Source organism: Hirundo rustica, chromosome 3 (assembly GCF_015227805.2).
Source record: "Hirundo rustica isolate bHirRus1 chromosome 3, bHirRus1.pri.v3, whole genome shotgun sequence".
Lineage (NCBI taxonomy): Eukaryota > Metazoa > Chordata > Aves > Passeriformes > Hirundinidae > Hirundo > Hirundo rustica.
In genome coordinates this window covers 50,865,365-50,891,116 of record NC_053452.1, presented here as the reverse complement: position 1 = coordinate 50,891,116, position 25,752 = coordinate 50,865,365, and the positions used below count along the sequence as shown (strand labels likewise).

Below are 25,752 nucleotides of genomic sequence, written 5' to 3'. Positions count from 1 at the left end.
CAAAAAATAAATCAGCTGTGTGAGATTCAAGAAACGCAGAATTATTGCTCATTAATGCCCTGAAGAAAATGGTGTGATTCTTGAGGCAAAGAGCTGGACTCGAAATGGGTCCCTTCCAATTCAAAATACTCTGTGATTCTGTTAATTGTAGGACTTGGCCAGCGTACACACACCTCTTCGTGCATCAAAGGCTGCTCACTCGCAGCCCTCGGCCGCACCTTTTTGGCGGTACAGAAACCTCTCGGGCGTGCTTTCCCCGAACGTGGCGCTGCTGCACCGCAACCAAGCGACGGCCGCCCGCCTGCTGCAAAAGGTGCTGCAGTAAAGCGCCGCGGCACCGCCATCTCGCTGCCGGTGTGCGGAGCACCGGCCGCCAGGGCCGCTGGATGCCGAGCCGCTGCCTGCGCCGCGCCGCGCCCCGCACACAGCCCCTTCCGAGCGGTGCATGGATGCGCACCCCGCCCAACAGGTAACCAGGCAACGGCCGCGGGGACCCTGCGCTCTCGCCTCCAGTCGGGGAACGAGAGGATACAAGGCAACGGCTGATAGCCGCGGCGCTGCGGGGAGAGGCGGGCACCGCGGCGGGCGGGACACGGAGCCCCTGGGCGTGGGGCAGGGACACGGCTCGGCGGGGGCGGGCGGCCGCCAGTCGCCATCTTGCTTGCGGACGGGTACCCGAATCCAAGATGGCGCTCAGGCTTTGAGCGCGGGGTTGGCGCTTTCCCGCCCAGACCGGAAGTGACGCTTCGGCGGCAGCAGCCCCCCGCGCCCCCCTCCCCCCTCCCCCCGTGGTTTTTGCTTTTCCCCGCGGGCTTCACGTCTCTTCCTCCGGCGAGACGGAAAATGGCCGCCCGGTTGCCATAAGGGAGCAGGGCTGACGGGAGTTCCGCCCGCCAGGTGAGGGAAGGGTGGAAGTAAAGGAGCTGCGTGGAGCTTTGGCGGGGCGGTGGTCCCTGGTTGGGGGAAAGATGGCGGGGGGAGGCTGAGGGGGGGCAGCCCGGCCCCGCCCCCCCCGAGCGCGCGGTGCTCGCGCGCCGCGCCGTCCCGCCTTCCCCCGCCGCGTGACCTCGGCGCTCCGCAGCCATTATCCCGATTATCCCGATTATCCCGCGCCAGCCGACCGGCTGCGGGACGGGAACGGGCGGTCGCCGTCACCGCCCTGACGCGGGCCACCGCTCTCCGCGGGAGCCGGACCGAGCCGGTGCCGTTTCTCCCGGCGCCGCGGAAAGCGAAGGTAGAAGGGGAAGGGGCGGTGGGAGGTGGCAGCGGAGCTGCCTTGGAGCTGTTCCGCGGCTCCTGGAAACCTGGCGGGATGGGGGTGTAGGGGTGTGTGCGAATGGGCGGCCGGCCGGCCCCGTTGGGCTTCCGCCCCGGGTGCGCGCGGCCTCTTGCTGTGGACTTCCCTGAGGGAGGCAGGAAGGCCCGAGGGGATGTGGTTGTACGAAGCTGGTTACGGGAGTGTTAAATTTCCCCATTATCCTTGTGGGTGTGACACTGACGAGGGAAACGGAGAAAAGGATGCTTCCCGGTGTTGGATCAGCCTTTACGGTCGTTGAAGGAACTTCCCTTCGGGCATGGCTGGGCTTCAGGCTCTTGTGCCTGAAGTACCCCACGCCTCCCTGCGCCTTTCCTGCCCTGATTGCAGATGCCCGCAAAACCCCGTGAGGGACCGCAGTGGGTTTTATACCTCTTGCTGAAAGGGACTATTGTGTTCCCATTCTTGATTGTACTGTACTATGCAACCATTGCAAGATCACTCCCGTTATTTCCCCTTTGCTTTTAAATCCCCTACTTTTTTCCTTTAATTCTGTGAAAATCAGATTCTTGTTTTGTATGTCATGTTGATTATGTACGTAGTCAGTGCAACCCATCACTTGTTTATCTCGGAAATCAAAGTTTTGTCCTCGAAGGCATGCAAAACAAAGGTGCTCTTGACTCTGCGAGTAGTCGCTGCTTAAGCAACGCAAATATATAAAAATATGACTTAGAATAGTTGTTCTTGGTGTGGGAGGGATTGGTTAAACAGCGTGGAGTTGGAGGAAAATGCTGTCTAGCTGCTCCTCTCCTCCCTCCTCCTCGTTCTCCTCTCTGATAATCATGTTGCTTTGGACAAAAGTGGGGAAAATGAGGAAAGGCTCTGCTACTGAGATGTGCTCCAGGCATGCATCTTGTGGCAGGGAGAGTAAGAATTGCATCCTCCCACTCATCACTTTTGATATTGAAAGACAGGCTGTGCTGAATGGCCAGATGAGGTTCGGTGTGTTACATATATTGGTGCTTGGAGCTAGAGTGCCTCTCTCCTGAGCAAGGCTTTAGCGGGCAAGCTTGTGGGGAGCAACGTCTCAGGTGAGGGCTGTGGCTGACAGAATCCGGGGGCTGGAGGTAGGAGCACGTACCGTGAAGAAAGGGCCTGGTGGCATTGAGGGTGCAGAAAACTTGAAGTGGTTGTAGGAATCTAGAAAAAATCAGCAGGGAGCTGTTTGGAGCTAGGGTTCAGATATTTGGATGGATTACATTCAGGCTGGCTGTTGTCAAGGAGAGATAGTGCTGTAGGGGTTTGTGGAATGACAGAGAGCATTTGAGGTTTGTTTACAGGTAGTGGAGGAAGGTGAAGGAAGCTACTGAACAAAGTGCTCTGTTTGTCTGTGTGAGAGATTCTCCCAAAGGTATTTTGTAAAAGAGCCTTGCTTGCTTGCTTGCTCATTGTGCTGGCACTGGCCTCGTGCAGCTTTGTGGTAAATGGGATCTGGGAGGTGATGTGCCTGAAAAGGCAGCTTTTGTCCAGAGCAGTTTTCTTACGGATCACTGCTGCAGCCCACCAAGCACCTCTGAGGATGTCAGTCTTGGAACAAACGAGGGCGGGAAGATTGCCTTTTCTGCGGCAGCAATTCGTGTAGCTCATAGCAGAGACTGGGGAAACCACGGTGTAAGGGCCTATGAAAACACGGTGTGTAAAACAGAGGCACGAAAATAACAAAGGCTGTCCGAAACAGTATGTGTCTAAAAGCATGCTAATTCCTTTTTGTGTATGGGCACGTTTCTCAGTCACTTTGGTTTCTTTGGTTTTTTTTAGTTAGAGGAGAAGCATGGTTTTTGTTTGCCAGTAGTATTACATAAAAGACAGCTAACAATCATATGACGGTTTTGCAGAGGTGATTTTGCTGTTACTAGGATGCTGGGTTTTGACTTAATTTACAAATATTTTGTGTTACTTTCTGTATAGAAATTGATGAATTGGAGGCGGGGAAAGCCCTTTGTACGTTTTACCGTTTCCATTACATTTCCAGCATGTGAAATGGAGGAAATTATTTGTACGTAACAAGATAGTTTGGGCAAATTTGCCATGGAATTTTAGTATTTGTAGGACTTCTAAGTCACCAATGATCCAAGTAGGATGGGTTTAAGTGGCTGTGAAATGCATTCTGTTCTTATGCGTGAAGTGCCACTGCTACAGTTTTGGACATTAAAAACAAAAAGGAGGGGGGAGGTAGAGAGTGGATAAGAAAGCACAGCAGATGTACGAGCACTGAATATGTGACTTACAGTGTTGCTTCATTAAGACTGACTTCCTTTATTTCAGTGGGTGTAGTATGAGAAACTATTACAAATTCAGTGGAATTTTGTGAAGACTGTCCTATCCCCTTTTGTGTTGTCATGGTTGTATAATCGTCCCGTCTTTTGAGGCCTGAATCTCTGAATGAAAATGCGTGTTGGCAGCAGCCTGTGAATTACTTAAACAAGGTTTTGATTTAAATCTACCTGACAGTGCTCAAGTAATGTTTAAGCAAGAGAAATACAGAGTACTACATAGCTATAAATGAAGGGTAGCTAAAAAAATGGATCTAAGAGGAATCAGTGTTTTGATAGTATAAGTGGGTATAACTGTCCTAAAATGTCTTAGTTATATGTGATGTATAACTTGTAACTTGTAAAATGGCTATAGATGTGTGTTTAATGTAGTCTGTGTACTCTGAGAAAACTCCAACATTGGCAGTGTAGTGAAGACTCCTAAAAATACTATATAAAAAGAATTGGATACCATTTTCCTCATCCTTTTTATTTTTTTTATAAACATAGCAAATGCTGACAATCTCACTTCTTATTGTGTTGCTTGTGGTGGGATAAGCCTGATTCTCTTGTATGTCTTGCTTTTGCTTGATGGTCGCACTTGCTGGCCAAGATAGATTGAAGACACCCAAAGGTCCTGTCGTTTTCTTTGTTAACAAACTTTTCTGAATGTGATTCAATAACTGAAAGATGGTGGACTAGCCAATTTTGGGAAAACTGTTGTGGACTCAGTGTTGTCTTGGTTATTTGGGTATGTTTGGTTATTTTGACTTTATATGCATGTGTTTATTTTGGTGGGGTTTTTTGTTCATTGGGGGGGGGGTTGTGTTTTGTTTTTTATTTTTAAGGCTGCTTGCAATTGCTGTTAAAAAGCTTAAATACCACCAAGTTTGTTGCTTCTGAATGATATGCCAAGCTGTTTTCAGGGAAGCTCGAAGTTTGTGGTGCTGCCAAAAGAAGCAGTCCTGCCCTGCTGCTATTTCAATTTCCCTGTGTTGGCCCAAGTGTTCGTGGGCTGTGTAATGAACCATATTAAAAAAAAAAAAAAGGTTGTATTGAAAGTGATCTGGTATGTGGGTGCAGAAATACTTAGACTGGCATAGGAGACATCATCAGGAATGTGAGGAGACACAGGATAGGAGAGATGGGACTGTTTCTTTAAACTAGCAGAGCCACCTTATTGTGTGGAGCTGCAGCAGCTGCCTTTGTAAAATCCAGATTTTTTTAACATGGCAGTGAAATGATTGAGAACCAGGCGTCTCCTTTCAATTATTTAGGGTGGAAAGCAAGGGGAAAAGAAGCTTGAGGGGAAAAGAATTTTATGTATTCGAGCCCTGGTGTTTCAGACACAGACCATGTTTCTAGCAGTCACGGTCCTCTTTTAAAAATGCTGGGTGATAGTGGTGAACACCTTGTGTCACATTGTTGATGACGCCTTTGGCTGGATGTGGGTGTCTTTTGAGAGAGCAACAAATGGTGCTTAGGATCTCTTTCATTGCCTTTACTGTGCCCATACTTGACCTGGTGTAGCCGCTCCAGCCTGGCCGTGGGCAGGAAGAGGCTGTGGGTGATTTCATTTGCTTCTGAGAACCAGAATGTCGTAGCTGTGGCGCTCTGAGGAATGGGTCCTTTTTCTGTGAAGGTGTGCAGCATGTAGGAGCTGACTGTCACAGACAGCTGTTTTCCCACATACTCCTGGTACTACCACAGTTCTTTTCTAAATGAGCTTTAGTAAAGGTTAATAAAATTTTAGATTCTTGCATATTGTGAGAATATTTACACAGACCAAAGAAACCTCAGCTGCATAGTCTTTTCACTTCTTTTCCTAAGTATGAGTGTTGTTTGGATAAGTTGGTGTTGTGTGTCAAGGTTTTGCCTATTACAATTAAATGGAAGCAAAAGCTGCAAATAGTTTAATGTGTTTTATTCAGTAGTTAAGGTTTTTTATTCAGTGTTATTTAAAAAAATTATATCTGTACTCTGCTTTAAAAACTTAAATGGCAAAAGGGTTGCAGATGTGTTTTAGCTGTCAGGGTTGGATGTGGTATAGTTAATGTGTTGTTTAAAAACAGAGAAGTATGGGTACTGTTCACCTTTGCCAGTTGCTAGAAAAGATTTCTAAGACTGCAGAAATGACTACCAGAGTTTGAGTTAGAGTAATTTAGGATCTTGTCTTCTACTTGGATGTTTTCAAAGTGAGGTAACTACCTTGTTCTGTATCCCCAGGATCTAAAGACTTGTCTAAATTAGGATTTGGGGTTTCAGCTAACACCAGTTTAAGTCAGAAATATAGATTATTTAAGTATTCATTTAAAATCTCAGCCTGAACTTGAAGTTTGTATTGCTTTTTCTGTACTAGTCTTCTGAATGCCTTCGTTACCCTTTACTGGCTAATACCATCTCGCCTTTTGTCTAGACAAAATCTGAAATGGTCCGATACACTACTGTGCTCCTTCAGAGACTCATGCTTGCTGATGATGAGAAGTAAAAACTTAATCTTAATAAAGCATATATTTTGTAGAAATTGGAAATATCTTGGTCACTACTAGTGAATGGTAAGTGGACTTTTGAAAGCAGTGTTTATGAGCACAAATGCTACATTTCTTCTTTTAGATGAAGAAAACACCTATGAAGAAGTGTGGAAGTGTCCTGTAGGAGCGGTCAATGTCTTATGCCTTTAGATTTAATTACTTGAATTGTTGAGCTGCAGAATTTCTGGAGATACAGCCTGTCTGTAGTGAACTGGGATAAAATTCTTGTTTTGTTGCTTGAGTGGAATTGAAAAGTGTGCTTAATGTTGAGTCAGACTGCAAATGTTCATGGTCTTAAAGGCTTGGAGGTAATTAAAAACTGAGGCTAGTGAAAAATTCGTACATTTGAGTCTGGTTTTGTTATGACAGGTACGTTTCCTTTCTGCATAACTGTAAAAGAGCTAGTTCTTGAAGATGTTGGCTTTTTAGGTGAAATCATATATGTATGCATTTTAAACAAGAAGTTATAGTAGAGTATTTCTTCTGTAAATATTGCAAGAGAAACCTAAAGATAAAGCTTTCACCGTTGGCCTGGTTCTCATCCCTTTTTTTTTTTTTTTTTTTCCTAGTAAGATAGCTCTAGTGAAGTGCAGAGCTGTGTGCTAGAGCTCAAACTGGTCTAATAGTTTGCCACTGTCCTTTTTTGCCTCCCCTCTTTCTGGCTGCATGCTATTACTTGCTCCCATAATCCAGCTCAGTTTGGCCCTTTATTAAGCCACTTGGATAACCTAGTTAAATGGAAGTGGTTTGTAGGTATCAAGAGCTGGTCACTGGAGGACCTGAAGGCTGTCAGGACTGTGTGAGGGTGAGGATAATGTGTTACACAACCAGGGCTGAGGAAGTAGTGATCACATATGGAAGGGAGTAGGATTTGCCGCTTGCCAGTGGCTGGCTCGTGAGCTGCTCCAGTCTTAGTGTGCAGCATCACTGAGTCCGAGAGTAAATTTGCTATTTCTTACGTGTTGTCTTTTCATGAGAAACAGATTAATGTTTGAGCCCGTTTAAGCAAAAAGGTGCTGCCTTTTAGCAGATGTTCATGTCTTTGACAGTCTCACTTCTTGTTCTATAGGGATCAGTATTGCTGAAAGCACAAATACAGTTTTGAAATAATTTCTTCATTGGCACCAACTAACAGTTTGAGGTAAGTTTAGCTTAAGTCCTTTCTAAATATTTTGATTGAACTCAGCTATCAAAAATTAAATCTTCTTTTGTTTTCCTAAATTTTATGCTTGCAGTAAGAAGCCACAGTGTATAAAACTGTGTTGCAAAGATGAACTGTACTTGCCCTACATAGAACACAAATAATTTAAAACTGAGATTGAGTTATATTTTAAACATTAGGCATCTGATGTTTGGTTTGATAATTACTTGTAACAGAAAAAAAAATCAGGTATTGTTTTCTGTCACTGTTGGAAATTTGGTGTATCTTAAAAAGTTTTATAGGTCTAAATTTACATTGCCTGTAAGTATTGATCCTAAGAGATTACAAGCCATTTTCTATAAGTTTAATTGAACTCAATGAATTAGAAAATATCTTCAGTGTATAGGTTTTTCAAATTTGCTTTTTGGTGGAAGGAGCCAGTAAAAACAGAGCATTCAACATACTCTTCTTTGCCAAGGTAAATATTTTTTTTTCTGAGATACATGGAAGACTGGTTTAAGTTACATTTTTTGCTGGGCTAGTTTCAGATGAGTTTACATGTCTTACTTAGGCCATGCAAACTCTTGTGGGGAAAGTCATGGAACAAATGGGGGCAGGAGGGACTAGTTGATAGGAGAAAAGTTGGTCTGCTTTTCTCTTTTGGGTTCATTTAGATGTGTCTAAAGTCTCTGTAATTTTGTTAACTTTAAATTAAACTCTGGTGTTGTTTTTGTCTTTACATAATTGAAATACCACCCAGGTAACGAGAGATTCTATAAGAAAGTGCTTGTTGTGTAATATTTATGATACAGTAATTTTAGGCTTTAAAGCCTGTTTGCAATATAAGAGGTAAATGTTTGGTTTTTTCCATTTCTGTTTAATAATAATTAAAACAGAATTCAAAGGCCTGAAAATGTGTAGTTGCTTGTTCATAGCTTGTATTCAGGTTGTCTAATGTGATACTTTTTTTTTTTTTTTTTTTTAAAGCTGGGCAATTTCAAAAGAAAATGGTAATGGGTCAGAGTTTTTATTAATTAAATTGGGGATTTTTAGCCACTGATCCGAAAAGGAAAAGGTGTGTATTTTTTTCTGGTTAGCACTAATTCTGAATATCTATTATAACTGTACGTAAGAAGAAATGATGGTTTATTATGAATTACTTTCAGTTCTCATTGATTTATAGTCAGTTGTAGTTTTCATAGCTTAATTTGTGCTGAAGTGTGTTGAATCTTGTTGCAAAACATATTGTTTAACTTATTGTTAAAATCTTTAAATTGGCTGTGCATTTTACATGTAGGATAAAAAGCAAAGTTAATCTCAGAAGATGCAGGATGGGCATTTTGAGTGTGGAAATTTGGATCAGAGTGATGCGCTTTAGTACATGTGGTTAAAAGGAGTAATGCTTGTGGGTCAAACTAACAGCTGCTGGACCAAGTACTTCAGGACTTTTTCTTTGCTCATGCAATAGGTGCATTGTAGAGCTCCTCCTGGAGAAGGAACAGTGCATTGGAAATGCAAGGGAGCTATAAACTACACAGTAGCTAGAATTTTGTTACAGTATATTAAGATGTCCAGAGTTGTATTATTATTGCTTTAATTTGCAGAAATGTTTCGTTTTCTGCTGCTTCCTCCTACAGGATCTTTGTGCAGTTGAATCTGGAAAAAACCTTTTACTGTTACACTTCATGTTTTTAGAGGAAGTGTGTGCACTGCAGCTATGTTAAATTCTTTAAAATGTGGTTAAACTTTTAATTTTACTAGTAAATATATTTACATTGTCTCCAAAGATCTTTTGTTTAGCAAATGCTATACTGCTTTCTAATAGTGTCATTTTAGTAGATGCAAATTTTGTTCATTAACATGGATGCTAAATGGTTGCTTCCTTTTTTTCCCCTCTCCTCTCATTGCTTTTCTTTTTGGGAAGCAGTAGGTCTGCTGGCAAAAATGGGTCGATCTAATTCTAGATCGCATTCATCAAGATCGAAGTCCAGATCTCAGTCCAGCTCTAGGTCAAGATCCCGATCACATTCAAGAAAAAAGAGGTACAGGTAGGTTGTTGTCTAACTGCGTGAAAAGGTGATTTGCTGTATTAGTTTTTGTCCGGAAAATGTTTTTCACTTGCATGATGCTGTGACAAAAGTGAGCCTGGGATCCTGTTTCATTTTAGGCAGTAGGTAAACTATGCTTTGAGTGTAATTTCTGTTTAATTTTTTTTCCCCTTTTCCTCTATCTCAAGATAACTTCAGAATGCTAATGGTTCTTCATGATTTTTGGCCCATTTGATTCTTCCCTTCCCCTTTGCATGCTGTTTTCTTCATCCAGTCTCTTTCCCTGTAATTTGTTACTTCTCATTAAGCTTTTCATATCAAGTAACTTAAGGCTTCAGTAGATCAGCTTTGCTGTATCTTGTCTTCTCAGTTGCCTCCAGTGTTTTCCTCATTTTACGAGTGAACATTACCATCTCCCTTAAGAGACGTGGGTCAATTGAATGTTTACTGCCTCAGCTGCTGCCATCCACAGGCTGGCATATTAAACTGGGGATCATGTCACTCCCTGTTCCCTGCTGTGAACCGTGGTGGCTGAGAAACTGAATGCCGTGTTCCAGAGTGGTGATAATCTCTAATAATATGGCTGGGGAGGCCGCTGAGGCTGGTAGTGTCTTAATCATGTGATGCCAAGTTTGACAGTCCTTAGCAATATAGATGTGTTTCTTATAATTAATATATCACAGAAGTAATAAATAAAGAGAGATTGTAGAAGTTACTTTAAGACCAGGAGTCTGCATTCTTTAACATTCTGACTGCATTTTAAGAAATCTAGCATTTTATCTTAAGGCACTTCTTTAAAATTATTTTTTCAGTATTTTCCATTGTTAAATGTTGATGTTTGCTTTCTAATTTTAGTTCTAGGTCTCGTTCAAGGACATATTCCCGATCTCGGAGCAGAGATCGCATTTATTCTAGAGATTATCGCAGAGATTACAGAAATAATAGAGGAATGAGACGTCCCTATGGTTACAGAGGAAGAGGTAGAGGGTATTACCAAGGAGGAGGTGGTAGATACCATCGCGGAGGTTACAGGCCTGTCTGGAACCGAAGACACTCCAGAAGCCCTAGGCGTGGCCGCTCACGTTCCAGAAGTCCAAAACGAAGGTCTGTGTCTTCCCAGAGGTCCCGGAGCAGGTCTCGTCGATCTTACAGATCTTCCAGGTCCCCGAGGTCCTCTTCATCTCGTTCTTCATCCCCATACAGCAAATCACCCGTCTCTTCCAAAAGACGCGCATCTCTGGAAAAGCAGGCAAAGAAAACGGAAGGGGCTCCTCTGCAAGAAAGTCCCTTGAAAAATAAATCACAAGATGAACAGAAAGATACATTTGAACATGACCCATCAGAGTCTCTTGACGATTTTAACAAATCATCAGCAGCTTCTGGCGACATATGGCCTGGCCTTTCAGCTTACGATAACAGTCCAAGGTCACCTCATAGTCCTTCTATTGCCACCCCACCCAGTCAGAGTTCATCTTGCTCTGATGCCCCTCTGCTTAGCACAGCCCACTCAGCAAAGGACACACCTCAGCATTCCCATTCCATTCAGCATAGTCCTGAGAGATCTGGCTCTGGTTCTCTTGGAAATGGTTCTAGCCGCTATAGTCCTTCTCAGAATAGCCCATTGCACCATATCCCTTCGAGGAGAAGCCCTGCAAAGACAATCCCATCACAGAGTGCCCCCCGTGAGGAGGCTCGAGGGCGGTCGTTTTATCCTGAGGGTGGCGAACAGGAAGCTGCAAAAGGTGGAAAGTTTATGAAAAGGTAAGAACCAAGTTAAAAGCCTACTGTTGCCTCTTAAAAATGTTGTTAGGGTTTAGTCAAGATCATCACCGTTACTTGGAAAATCCATTATGGAACGCTAGTAATACTAGTGTGGTTGGAATTGGGCTTGAAAGATACATATGCCTTTTCCTGCTAGGATGCTTCAAAGCCTGGAATGTTAGCTAGTAGAGACAGGGACGTGTATCCTTGAGGAAGAATTGATTTGTGCTTTTCCTCTATGGTTTATTATCTTGTACTCAATTTTTTTACTATTAAGAAAAATCTTAATTGAAACATAGTAGATCAGGCTTTCTGGCTTGATAGTGAACTCTGTTCAGGTATTTCAAAAGTTTAATGCTTTGTGTAGTTTGAAATGCAAATATTCTGGAAGCCTAAAAATGTCGATGTGCAATAATTTCTTTATGTTGACATAAACAACATCAATTGCTGATTGTGTGGTGCAATGTGAAAACTTTGTCATGAATTGCTTATCAAAGAGGGTAGGTGTTGGTATTCTAGAATATAATGCTGTTGATGTGAAGGAAGTTCAGTGTTCCAATGAATGTAAAATTCTTCAATTTGTTCTTAAAAAGTTTGACATTGTAGTAATATTTGAAAGTTTTAAAAGTCTTACTGGCATTAGACTGTTCCTTTCTAATGTGACTGGTGTTTCAGTGGATTTCTTACAAAACGAGTTAGAGAGAAAAGTTGTGACTATGCTATATAGGCTTGATTGTAGGCTTTTAGGTTAATTTGTGTAATCAGTGATTTATTATGAAAAAAAATTACTGCTTAGGAGATCAAAAATACAACTTCTCTTGGATTAGATGTGTTGGAGTTGGTGAACATATTAGAACCTGTGTAAACATAGCCTACAGATAAGGCAGTGGCTGAAATAATTAATTGGTGTGTTTCTGTGTTTAGGAGTGCTGCCTTCTAAAGGTTCCCTGCTTGTACGCAGTATAATGAATGCACTAAACCTGTGCCAGATTGTGGAATTATATTAGTAATGTGCAGGATCTTGAAAAGAATCCACTTTTTTTATGCTACTACTTCAACTCTTTCAGTAAAAGAGGTGCAAAAATGAAATGTGGTCTGAATTTTCAAACCATGTGAATTTGATGGAAACAGTAACTAGTGTAAGACAATGTGAAACTGGCTACTGGTTAAGAAAGCAAGCAAGTAAATTTCTAGGCATTCTACAGAAAGGCATTGTATTCTTCAGATGCCTCCATCAGTGCGCAGATGACAGTGGATACAGTGTTAATGGTGCACCAGGCATTGCATGCTAAAGTTAATTGCTCAGAGGAATGTATTTTCATCTTCTTGGTGTGGAATTGACACAAAAGAGGAATGCTAGTGAACTGGAATGAATGCAATCCAGAGTTACCAGTCTCTTCTTTGCTATCCACAGGTACACAGATGAAGAGTCTAGAGTTTACCTGCTTGATAGGGGTAATACCAGGGAGAAGGAGGCCCAGAAGGAGAGAGGATCAGAAAAAGGGAGGACAGAGGGAGAAAGGGAATGGGAGGAACAGGAAACTTTAGATTTTTTCATTGATAAAGAGACTGGGAAGGAAAAGTTTAATGACTCTGAAGGGGAGGACACAGAGGAGACAGAGGATTACAGACAGTTCAGAAAATCTGTCCTGGCAGATCAGGGTAAAAATTTTCCTACTGCATCTCACCGGAATGCTGAGGAGGAAGGAACCAAATACAAATCTAAAATATCAATCAAGGGCAATAGAGAGAGCGATGGATTTAGAGATGAGAAAAGTTATAAGCTTAAAGAGACTGGCTATGTAGTGGAAAGGCCTAGTGCAACAAAAGATAAGCACAAGGAAGAAGACAAGAATTCTGAGAGACTAATGATGAAGAAAGAAACTCAGTCACCTGAGCAGGTAAAGTCTGAAAAGCTCAAAGAACTCTTTGATTACAGTCCTCCTCTACACAAGAATCTGGATGCGAGAGAAAAATCCACCTTCAGAGAGGAGAGCCCACTTAGGATCAAAATGATAGCCAGTGACTCCCATCGTCCTGAAGTTAAGCTCAAAATGGCACCAGTACCTCTTGATGATTCCAATAGGTAAATTATTCCACTTTACAGTGTGGTTCTCCACCTGCCTGCAGTGTTGTTCGTATTTATTTAAACTGGTGGTTTCTTTTTGTGTGTCTCTTGTTGTTGTTGCATTTTAGACCTGCTTCCTTGACTAAAGACAGGCTGCTTGCTAGCACACTTGTCCATTCCGTCAAGAAGGAGCAAGAGTTCCGATCCATCTTTGACCACATTAAGTTGCCACAGGCCAGCAAAAGCACATCAGAGTCATTTATTCAGCACATTGTGTCCTTGGTTCACCATGTCAAAGGTATGTATTTAGGTGGTTGTACCAGACATGTGTCTGGCAAGTTAATTTAAGTCTGTTTGCTGTTTCTAGTACAGGAGGATTTCAGGCTTCTTCTAATGTTGTGATTTAGCCATGCTTTCTTCCTGTTGAGGTATGCATGAAAATAATTAGAAAAATAATAGCCACTCAAACTAGGACAAAAAATCCACAAGCAATGTAGAGTATAATAGCAGGCATTCTATGTTTCTGGATAATTTTGAGCCTAGGTAGGATAGAAAGTTTGAATTTCTGCAGTGTACTCTAAACATACTACCCTGGTCAGTTTTTCTAATTTTATTTTAATGAGTCTAAGATAAAATTTTATATTAGATGTTGCAGTGTGGGTTGACAGATATCTTTGGACTGTAAATACAATGACATGTCTTTTGGAGCACCCTAGAGGTCATTTCCAGATTTGTATTAGAAGGTTTTTGTTTTTTTTCTCTCAGTAAGATCTAAGAAAAATTGTATTTTAAATGGTAGTAAAGTTCATGGTCACAATGTTTTATTCTTATATGACAGTATTTTCAGGAATTTCACTTACAGAAACTTGGCAGTGGCTAAATAAACCTCCATTAAATGAGTTGTACACTAGTTATTTTCTGATATAGCAGTAGTGGCTATTTTCTGTAGACACCAAGAAGAACCCTTAGCAAACCAAGCACAGCAAAAGTCCCCCCCACAAAATCACTGAAATCCAAAACTGGACCATCAAAGTAGATATATTGCACTTAGGTCATATATCCCCTGAAGTTTTTTGATGGGAAAATAGATAATTACTAAAATCCCCTGGGGATGTCTGGAGTGTTCTTTAAATGCTTTTTTTCTATAGCATTTGCTTTATTTCACTGGAGTGTTGTCTTAAATGTAACTGAGATAATACAAAGCTGGTGAAATTAATTTTGCTGTATCATCACAGTAAAGGGTAAAGTAGAAATGCTTTATTAGGTACCAGTTTCAGTGAACCTATCTGTAAGCATTGTTTTTAAGGTTTGTTAGCTTCTAAAATTGCTGAGATTTGTGTGCTAGAAATATGTGCTGAAGTTCAGTTAAAAATCTAATTTTGTTGACATAATTCAGATTACTAAGGCCAAATTATTTCCTTCGTATTGAATTACTTACAAAGTAATAATCAACAATAATGGACTGTGATAAAGTATCAGTTAAAAAAATTACTAGTTAAAAAATTATATCTGTTTAGTGTATAATGATTAGTTGTGAATGTACCTATTTATTGATATATAAAGAAATGTAAGACTCAATCCAGTGAGAGCTTCTGTAAATTTTTGCTTATATGGTCCATATGTAACTGTAGGTGAAAATAGTACATGGGGAACTCTCACATGTTGACCACAGAACGGACTTTTTCTGTAAATTTTTGTATGTTGAATATCTGATAAATTTAACAGCCTGTCAGGTCAGGTAACTAGAATATGTACTGTTACGGTTGTTTTTGAAAGCAGAACATCTCTTTAAGTTTCAGATTTACTGTGGTCTGTGATCAGAATTTTTGTAACTTTTTTGACAATCTGAAGTTATGTTCATTATTGGTGTGATGCGACCAGTCTGAACAGCTCTTTATTAATGTAGAGCTGAAAATGCCCAGTGATGTTTTCTTTTTCATTGTAACTAGGTCCTGGAATGTGTTTTGAAATGGCAAAATCCATGTTACAAAAGTAAAATAGCTGTTGAAAGATACAGATGCCAAACAGGCAAAGTTGAACCTTCTGTCTTCCTGGCAAAAATGGCATAAAAACAGAATTACTAGCTCAAATTCCTGTGTTTGATGGAATTATGATTGAGGCACTACCCTTGTAGTGGCCGTTTCAAGTTTTAATGGTTGGTTATGAGACAAATGCTGGATGCCGGGCGGTAAGTTGATACAGATGTATGTTGACCTGTTAAGCAGATAGCTTGCTTCATATGTAACATTTCATAGCTCATGACTTTATGTATTTCTATATTACATTTAAACACATTTGTTGAGCTGGTTTGAAAACTTGAGTTTTGCTGTGGGTAATTATAACTGTCTCTGAAGGAAGGAGAAAATTTGTCAGAGGAATTGTCGAGTTTGCCAAGATGCCAGATGCTTAAATGAATTTATGTATAGGTGTGTTAATTGTATTGTTTATCATCACCCAATCAAGAAATTGTATTCCTTTAATAAAAAACTTGTTAGGTCATTGTTATAGTTATTGAAGCATACATTACTTAAATGCTTTCACTAGTTCTTATTTTAAGTTAAAGATGAGATGAATGGTAAAGTGTACTTGCTGCAAATATTCAGGACTTTCTCTTGTGGGCAAAGTATAAAATAATAGTTTAAGAAATTTCTCTTTATCATTAGAGGAAAATGTCACTGAAAATGAGCAAGTCCAGTCAGTAAACGATGCTTGAATTAGATGTTATACAGTCACGGCAGAGTAGACTTGCAATGATGCTGTGTGCTGTTATTTTGTTTGGGTTACAGAGTGTGTAAAAATAGGGAAAGCACCACGTTTGCTTGTCTTGATAAAGTAATTGAAAGTACTGTGGGTTTTGCCTGCTACTTGCCTTTCTGTCAAGAGTAAAAATACATGTCCTTTGAATTAAACTAATGAAACAGTTTTTTTTTCCTATTGTAACCAACAGAGCAATACTTCAAGTCGGCTGGAATGACCCTAAATGAGAGGTTCACTGCGTATCAAAAAGCAACTGAAGACCACTGCACCCGACAAAAGAGCCCAGAAATACATAGGTATATGTTAACTGCATATGCAGATGCTTTCTGTTTCAGATAATATCTTCTAATATTTCTTTTGAGAACCCAAAAAACTTTTTCTAATCTGGATGAGGTACTTTGTATAATTAGAGAACACAAGGAAAAAAACCCCAACCCTTCTGTAAAGGAGAACTCATCTGAGTCAGGTCTGGCTTCATCTGTGGTTTTGTGACAGATGTCTTCTCTACCTCTGTATCTCATTTGGGATATATTTACTTTTCACACATGCAGTGCTCAAATATTGAGGGGCATATGTCTTGAAGATGAAAAGAAGCCCTGTACATGCATCTTTCTTCTTCAGTGTGAAATGTTCCATCTTACACTACTTTAGTTTTTGTGTGTGTTAATTTACAGCAGTTTTTTGAAAAATCAGAGAATCTAAAAGGTAAGAAGGTAGGCATGCAGATGTAGTGTCGGATCATGTGCCCTAGTTTTTTGATGCAGTGTACTATATTTGTGTTGCATGTGAGGATACAGTATCTAACTTCACAATTTTTCTTGTTAAGAATTTTTGACTTTACAGCAAACTATCTTAGTGCTGATGGTTTCTTGGAGGGGGTGGGCTTTCAACTGGCTACAGATACTGGTCCTTTTGAAATAAATCATTAAACATTTTTTCTGTCTTCCAGGTTATACTTAAAATGTGAAACATCAGTCTGCCTGTTTTCTTTATTTGTGTTTTTAGCTTACTTCACACAGAACAGAACTGTGGTTTTTCATTTTTAGTTGCTTCTGTATTCTGATGGTGAGGTTTAATAATGCAAAAAGTTTATTCTGCTGCAAAAATGCCTTGTCAGTTTTCTGTTGAAATGAGATGTCTGAGGCTGTTAACAGTCACGTACATGTATGGCAAGACACTGGTTTTATTTTACATTTAGGAGGATTGACATCTCTCCAAGTACCCTGAGGAAGCATACCCGTTTAACAGGTGAAGAGAGAGTCTTTAAGGAAGAAGGTCAAAAAGTAGGTTCTAAGTAAATGTCCTATCTGTGCTTCTAAAGTTACTAAACTTAGTCTCATTTTAAATCTCAACTTCATCTCTGGATTTCTCTATGAAAATACAAATAGTTCGTATTTATTATACTTAGAGTAAATGGCATTTAGAATTTTTTTTCTTTGAGTAAAAATTGTTGCCGAGAAGCTGATTTATGTAGCGTGCTTTTGCTATATTAATAACACGGTATAGAAGAGCAAGTCTTCTGCCATGCTTCCTTTCTTCTTGCATGCTTCTTGCCCACTAAGCTACCCAAGGACAAAGAATAGGTTTGGGGCAGAGGGAAGTACCAAAATGGTCAGTGAGTAATGTGGTTGAACTGCAAAGGTGCTTGTGCTCTGTTTAAAAACAACTCACCAGAAGAAATGAATACTAAATTACCTGCTCAAACTATGTATTGTGGTCTGTACCATCAAAAACTAGACACCAATTGGCTTGATGGGAGTGCTCGTTTGAAAGTGAAATTCTTTTTTTAGATGTAGCCATTGCATGTAAAGGGTAAAGTCAATTTGTGTGCTGAAGTTTGTTGAAAAATAGGAAAAGTCTGTCTTTTTTAATTTTAATTGATGAATAGCTTGCCTTTTCACTGAGATTGTCTTGATGTTTTATTTCAATATTGCGTTGCAAAATATGTATTTGTTTACAGGGAGATAAAAAATTAAGGTGTGACTCTGCTGATCTTCGGCATGACATTGACCGACGTAGAAAAGAACGAAGTAAAGAGCGAGGAGACTCAAAGGGTTCCAGGGAATCCAGTGGGTCAAGAAAGCAGGAGAAAACTCCAAAAGATTACAAGGATTACAAATCTTACAAAGATGACAGGTAAATATTTGTAGTCCCTATAGAGGATTTTAGCTTCTAATTAGCCTTTTATAATTGTAAGCTTAATTGCTTTCAATTTTCAATGTATAATGGAACATTTAATTTTAAACAATTAAAATTATTTGTTTTACAGCAAATATGTATTATCTGTCTTTTACACGGCTTATGGTGGATGAGGACAAAAACTTTGGAATAGCAAGCTAACACTGAAAAAAAAAATGACAAATTAATCTGTCCTATTATCCAGGCTACATCAGGAGGTTGGACTTCAATGCAATACATTTCTATAAACAGTTTGTGTAAGAACTTTGGTTCGTTATGCTTGATTCCGCACTTTTTCAACTCATAACACCCAGAGTATGAGAATTTTACTGATACTTAGGTTTTAACATGGGTGAGAAGGGGAATTATTTTAATTTTGTCTAAAGCCAGTGGGCTGTTTTAAGAAAAAATGTTAGCATATCTCAGTGGATACTGTGTAGAAGTGGTAAGAGTTACTTCAGGTATGACCTTTGTTTGAATAGAATGCTAAGATCTTGTAAACTGGGTCAAGTTAATACCACTATGGGGTTACTAGAAGTTTTGCTGTAGGAATTTTTCTCCCTGCTTTGTACTGTATATAAAGTGAATTTTTACTTACACTTCGTTTCCCATTTACTTTGACTTTGGTATCCACATTTTCTTCCACTGGCTAATTTCCCTACAACCATCTATGTAGGGAAGCCCATACTATACCTCTCAACAGTGTGCAAACTGAACTGTGTCAAGCTACTGTAAAACTTTACCTTGAGGGCTTTTTCCCCATCTGTTTTTCTGCCTCAGAAGAAAGGCAGATCTTAAAAGTAACAGCATCTCTTCATGGCATCAAAATCTAGAAAAGTTGTATTTTACAGTTTGCAGACTGCTGCTTTCCAACTCACCAGCAATAATATGCACTTAGTGCACTTAAATGTGTCAGAGGAGGCTGGAAAGTGGAAATACACTTCGCCTTAATATCTCAAATATGTAACGTGTGACTTTATAACCAGAAGGGGGTTAGTTTCTCATAAAATATAGAGACCCGGTTTAGTATAGCATGTTACAGACTATCTAGTACGTTTAAAATAGCACATAGTATATTTTTTTATTTTTCAGTAAACAAAAAAGAGACCAAGACCGTGCTCGGTCCTCCCCATCTTCCTCCCCATCTTCTTCCTCATCCAGTTCTCGAGAAGAAAAGGATTGCAAGAAAGAAAGAGATGAAGAGTTCAAAACCCACCATGAACAAAAAGAATACTCTGGTTTTGCAGGCGTCAACAGGCCAAGAGGCACCTTTGTAAGTTTTTCTTCTTCCCCCAAATTGTGAACACTTCACCAGTGATAATAGTGAAACAAAGAAGATCAGGGAGTGTTGTAGTGATTGATGTTAAGCTAGACTAGATGTCTTTATGTGATACACTGAACCTGAAATACTGAGTCGCTTTTTTTTCCCCAGCACTCCCCGGTAGCAGTTAAACGATATGTAAATATGCATTAGCATGACATTAGAGATCCTAGGATAAGGATCTGGGGAGCAGGATTTCTTGATTATTCCTTGCTTTTCTGTAATGGTATTTCCTTCCAGGATCTGAAAATTAAGTGTTCTGTAAATTTTAAATCTTGGGTCCTGATACCTCTTAGCTCCCTGCAGCTTCTGTTTTTCCCTCTCACATTGGGTTTGGTTTTGCCCTCCTTTGTGTGTAAGGCTTGCAACTTTTTAAATAGGTAATGGCACATAGTTAAAAATATACGTCAAACTTGAAACAGCTGTGTTGGGGAGATGGTATACTTGTTATTTTTGTGTTTCTTTGGCTTCGACTAGCCACTGAGCATGAATGCTCATTGATCTACCTCTAGAATGTATTTAAGCATTGTGATTTGGAAAGTGGCATATTGACCACTCTATTCTTCAGAAAAATCTTAAACTTCCTAATTCTATGTTAACGTAATTATTGATATATAATTGGCGAATATAGAAGCATTTGGAAAAACTAGGAATCAATAAAGGAGGCCTTGAAACGGATGAGTACTTTAAAACACCATACAACCCAAAAAAAAAAAAAAAAAATCCAGCATCACAAATAGACACCACACACTCACCCCGAACAACACGGCAGAGTAGACCTCCAGACCACAGCTAAACACACAAAGTTCAAGTTCTATGTAGTTTGGGAAAAACTGTTTTACTTAATAAGTAGGAGTAATTTCCTACTTCAACAATAATTCCTTAATGTAGCCTGTAATTAAGACCAAATAATGCTAAAGTGCATTGTTTAGTATAAACGTTTAGTCATGCAGGAAATATGTTTGGAACTACACATAAGGGTGTCTGAAATGCATGTAGCACATGCCAACACTTGAGGCTCAAATCTTCCATCTAAAGAACTGTAGCTACCTAGAAGAAAATCCAAAGTTCTAAATTTCTAACATTAAAAGTGCATCATTTCCTCCTTTCTTCTTACTTTGTTATATAGTTATGCTATGGAACTGTGTGGCATAAGTATATAAATCTCTGGATGGTGTAGGCATCAAATATGACTATCAGCACAATTTCTAGCTATATAAGACAATGGTACAAACAAAACAGAAGCTAAACAAAAGGGAGCTTAAAACACCATCTCCTCTCAAGGAGATTTAGTGGGAGAAGACATGTAATTTGTTGAAGCCTTCTTGCTGTATAAAACCAGATTGTATTGTGTAAGAGGTGCTACTTTACGTGCAAGTGAGGTAGATGGGACCTGGAAAAGTTAATAGATTTCTACTCATCTAATCGCTAGTGACTACCAACTTGGTCTATACAGTGGTAACAGGTTAATGTTCCCTGACAGTATACGTGGTCACGCACAGGCTTTTGGAACAAAGTGTCTGAGCAGGTGAATCTAAATAGGCCAATGGCTGACTCAGATCTCCTCTTTAGGGATACGTCTTGGATAGTAGCAAAAAACAGACCAGGTAGCGTAGGAATGTGTTTGTAAATACAGGCTAATAGTGGCTGCATTCCAGTGAATACAGATTGGCTTTTGGAGTAAATAAAATGCTTTGGTTTTGAATCCTTCTCCTAACAGGAAACCTTGGAGAATGTAACATCTCCCCTACCTAGCAAGCGAATGTTAAATCAGCAAAGGTTTTTCACTAACTTTTAACTGGTACATGATTCTGTTGGATTCTAGACTTCCCATACATAAGCATCATGAATTGTTTTGAAATGTGGACACAGAAATAAGGATAAGTAGATTTTTTCAATGGCAATGTCATTAGTATCCATATCTACAAGAATTCTGTGTAGCAGCGCTGTTTAAAGTGAGTTCTACATAGAAAATATACTCTTTTTTGTGGTGATCTTTCTAATAAGCCCATAAAGATAACACCATAGTAGATTTTGTCCTGTAGTTCTTTACATGAAAGATGATCTGGTAGGGGGAAGCATTAATAAAATGGTGAGGAAAACTGTAGATGTTTTTCTTAATGGGAATCTGATCACAGGACTGAATACCAGGAAAACCAGATACCTTTTTTTTTTTTTCTCTTTTTTAATCCTGTCATAGTACTGTCTGCCCCCTGCCCCTCCCCCCAGGTTATGTTTTTTGGTGGCCTAATTTTGTAAAGCTGTTGGAAATAAAAGAAAGTGTGTCTTATTTCCTCCCTTAAGAAGGTGTGTCTTATTTCCTCCCTCGTACAGTTAGTCTGTCACTTTCCAAATGACTCTCCAAACAATTTTTTGTTTGGGATTTTTGGGTATTTCTTCCTCCAGAGTATTGGATAGGTCTTATGAGCCTTCTACAAATTGTTTTACAGTCTGTTTGAATTCAGAGTACTTTTAAATCTATCCAGCATAAATGCTGCATTAGAAGTTTTGGAGCTTTGTGGAACCAAGTATGCATTATACTTAAGCTTTTGAATTTGTTAATTATATACATTTTTGATCTATGTTTATGAAACATGCTTATTTTTAACAAATAAATTAGCTTCCTGTCATGTTTTTGTACTATTACTCTGAAGATGCAGTTGTGTTTTTAAGTGGGTTACTTATGGAAATTGTGTTCTGTAGTAACTGCAGTTTTTAGCAGTCTTATCTTCCCAAACTAACCTTTTCTTCTCCCCTTGGGTGAAGCATATAAACTCATTTATGTTTTCTACAAGCGAAGTATTTACATGCTGAGGTAACTATACGTTACTACTTAGTGTGTTCTGAGTTAAGGGTGGTTTTTGGTGGGAGACTTTCTAGCCTAGCATTTTAAAACGCCAGCAATTCATTATAAAGAATATTTAAAACACTCTTACCACTTTAAGCATTGCTGTTCTGCACAGTACATATTACTGACTTTTTTCTGAGTAAAGAATTTACTCATTTGGACTGTAATTTGGCCTAAGATACATTATTGAATCTCAGTTTGAAATGCTTGAGTAACACACAGTGGATATACTCCTTTGAAAACTGCACTGTTAGTATGTATTCCAGAATCACCTTTTCATAGAAGATTCCATTGACTCCATAAATACCTTTCTTTTCTCCTGACAGTTTTGGCCCTGTTTCAGTCTAGTTTTCCTCCTGCTTTTTGTCTGTGAACAGCTTAAGAAGCTTCTTGTGACCTTTTGTTCCAACACACTGGTTTACTAGCAGTCAAATTTCTTTTCAGTGGTTGTGGGTGAACATATGCCAAGAAACTCAAATGTGTTTCAATTAAGTTTAATAGAATCATTATTTCAAAATGAATGCTTGAATATATTACTTAAGGTAGTATGTGAATTTGAAAATGGTTTTTCCACTTGCAGGTACTGTAATTAAGCACAGAAAGTATTTTCAGTAATAGAGAACTTGAACTCTTTGTGGTGTTATGTAAATGGATTAAATGACATCTTGGTTAATCAGTTTCGAATTAGGGGCAGAGGAAGAGCCAGAGGAGTCTTTGCTGGAACAAATACTGGTCCCAGCAACTCAAATACTACTTTTCAGAAGAGACCGAAGGAAGAGGAATGGGATCCTGAATATACCCCAAAAAGCAAGAAATACTTCTTGGTGGGTGTGGAGAACTCGATGTCTTATGCATGCTTTTGTTTTTTCAAACTTTCTACAAGCGTAGAAGTAGCATGCATGTATGGACAGGGACTAGAGTAACTGAGAGTATCAGGGTGGCTGTAGTGGTTGGGCTGCTTATCTTTCATTTTTCTACAGCAGGCTGGCAGTAACTGAGGCCTGACATAGAATTTATCTCCAAAAATTTCATCAGGGAATGGGGAAGAAGGCAGGTTCAGACAAAATTTATTAAAACTCAACTGTAAACCAAAAAGGCTCGTGCTGTATTTTCCTAGATTTACGTCTGTATGACATTTGAGATTTGTCTTAAATTGGTCTGGAAGTCTACAGAAGTGAAAGATCAGGAAAAGTTGACAGTATTTGTGTATGTACATAGGCAGACTCTGTTACGAGCAGTTTTCTGCTCTGAGTAGTGTGATAGTCATAAGAAAATCACCACAGTTTTGATGCCTTTTTTCCCATCTGGATTATGAAAGGAGGACCCTTGATGTAACCACTTCTAAGTAGTGCAGTACACTAAATGTACGGCCTCTGCTCCAGTTACTTCCGTAACGGTGCAAGCTTTGAGGGATATTGTTTCATCATTGAAAAATGATAAGTAATGAAGATGAGACCTTCTCCTGTAGCATTATAGCTTGTCACAAATATATTAACAGGTAACTAAGAAATAATGCAATCACAATTCAGATATTTCTTTAAGGAGTTCTGTCTTCCTAGACATACCTGAATTTTCCTGATCTGTAAACAGACGTGATAATTTTTTCCTGATATTAGAACAATCAATTGTAGCTATTAATATTGAATTTCTAAAAATATTTTAAATTAAATAGCCACCCTACTTCTGTGTAATTCAGCTGCGTTATATGGGTGTGATACATGTTTAATAGTTCAGACTTCTTTCCAAATCACAAGTTAAAAGAAGTATATTGAAGCAAATGTACCTCACTGTTCTAAATATAAACTTTTTTAATATAATTGTGAGAACATAGCAGACTATGTAAGGCTGTATTTGATAGCAAGACAGCACACTTTAGGATTATTAACCAGAGAAACTCAACTATTGTTTGGTAATGTTAGATTTAAAGACTTTGAACTTAATTCGCCCAGTGTCACGCAGGTGGGGCTTATGAAGTATAAAGAACTCCCGCTGTGCTGAAGTAACCTAGCACTTTCCTAGAATTTCTTTTAAAGTAACAAATTTTTCCCCTCAAAACTAGTAATTCTAAATTCTGACTGAGTGTGAGTTAACAGACAAGTGATTTTTTTACTAACATTTGTGTAGATCCACAGTGAATTAGGGCTCTTCAAACGGATCTATTGTGGTTTTAGTTATAGCATTATGCTTTTTAAGAATAACTAAGATCTGAAGAGAACTTTTTAACAGTTATTTTGTTTTATACATTTGCTATAGAGTACTAACAGTATGGGGTACATTTAAGAGGTGTCTAACCTTACTCTTTTTCTGGTGTTGCTGTAGCATGATGACAGAGACGATGGTGTGGATTATTGGGCCAAAAGAGGAAGAGGTCGTGGTACTTTCCAGCGTGGCAGAGGGCGTTTTAACTTCAAAAAGTCAGGCAGCAGTCCGAAGTGGACGCATGACAAATACCAAGGGGATGGGATTGTGGAAGATGAGGAAGAGACAATTGAGAATAATGAAGAAAAGGACAGACGCAAAGAGGAAAAGGTAAATTGTTCAATGAATTGCAGACTAGACAGTTCACCTTGCACTATGCCAAGTAACTGGATGCACGTAGGGATCACAAGTTTAATTATTAACAGTTTACAACAAGACTGTTTTCTTTCTTTCCACAGGAATAACCTGGAAGAAAGTTGTAGCTGAAAGAGCGGCTCTTGCACCACCCACACAACATTTTTAATATGTTTTTTTGTTGTCAAATGAATGTAAGCATTTTACTTAAATTTTACTGTTGGAAAGTAGTTTAGAGAGATTGTTTTTGTTTTAAGCCTTTAGAAAAAAATCATGATATAGTAAACTATGTTAATGATCGTACAGGTAGAAAGTAAAATATTTGTAACAACTTTTAAGAAATTTTACTGTTTGTTATATGCAGTGTAATTCTGCTTTGTCCAAATATATGGTCAAGTACAACTCTAAAAGTTTTGATTCTCCCCTATGTCTGTGTTTTATTCTGAAGTAAACTTACAGCTCTGCACACCTGAAATCTTGGAGCAGCATTTTTTATAAACTAATCACTACTCCTCTGTTTCCCTTTTATAAAAATTGTATTTAAGGGTGGTTACCCAGTCACAGTATAAGTACAAACAGTTGTGCAAAATGCTGATTGTATGTTAGTTCACGAGAATCACATTTACGTAGTGATAAACCTGATTCTTATTCCACCCTGCAAGGGTGCAGCAAGAATTTTACTTCAGCAGTGAAATCATCACTCTTTTTAGTAGCCTAAGAAATATGTATGCATATACAGACTACAGTGAGTTTCAAGTGTATTCTTTGATAGCTTAGTCATCAGCAGAACACTTAAGTTAAATTGGTGGCAGTATCAATCTAGCTTCTTTTTTAGCAGTTTCTTTTTGCAGTTTGTTAGAATTGCCTCTTTAATTTCTCTTTGTGGGCTTGCCTCTCTGGGTATGTTATCTGGCAAGAGTGAGTAAATCACGTGTACAGCATTTTAAGTTAAAAGGAGAGAGCAGGGCAGGAGCAGGTG

General features: G+C 39.3%; 1 protein-coding gene across 21 annotated transcripts; it reads left to right on the top strand.

Moving 5' to 3' along the window:
- Window positions 1–337: 337 nt before the first annotated feature.
- BCLAF1 (BCL2 associated transcription factor 1) lies at window positions 338–25,183 on the top strand. Of its 21 annotated transcripts, XM_040057451.1 has the most exons (15): window positions 1,094–1,234; window positions 5,984–6,122; window positions 7,168–7,239; window positions 8,227–8,314; window positions 9,167–9,287; window positions 10,143–11,048; window positions 12,463–13,134; window positions 13,245–13,414; window positions 16,064–16,169; window positions 17,072–17,156; window positions 17,834–18,009; window positions 19,144–19,324; window positions 22,898–23,044; window positions 24,540–24,749; window positions 24,878–25,183. In XM_040057451.1, exons 5-15 carry the CDS (start codon window positions 9,184–9,186, stop codon window positions 24,881–24,883), a joined length of 2,763 nt encoding a protein of 920 aa, XP_039913385.1. In that variant the 5' UTR covers window positions 1,094–1,234; window positions 5,984–6,122; window positions 7,168–7,239; window positions 8,227–8,314; window positions 9,167–9,183; the 3' UTR covers window positions 24,884–25,183. The 21 variants fall into 21 exon arrangements, 19 of the variants coding, with proteins under 19 accessions (XP_039913390.1, XP_039913384.1, XP_039913382.1 ...); XM_040057456.1 differs by lacking the exons at window positions 1,094–1,234; window positions 5,984–6,122 and adding an exon at window positions 338–469; XM_040057448.2 differs by lacking the exons at window positions 1,094–1,234; window positions 8,227–8,314 and adding an exon at window positions 396–469.
- The last annotated feature ends 569 nt before the right edge of the window (window positions 25,184–25,752 follow it).

Excerpts from the sequence above, each read along its gene's own strand:
- BCLAF1 (XM_040057450.1), top strand. The coding sequence starts at position 9,184 with ATGGGTCGATCTAATTCTAGATCGCATTCATCAAGATCGAAGTCCAGA. Across the intron at positions 9,288-10,142 it reads TCAAGAAAAAAGAGGTACAG|TTCTAGGTCTCGTTCAAGGA; the intron begins GTAGGTTGTTGT and ends TTCTAATTTTAG. Across the intron at positions 18,010-19,143 it reads AAATCTTACAAAGATGACAG|TAAACAAAAAAGAGACCAAG; the intron begins GTAAATATTTGT and ends TTTATTTTTCAG.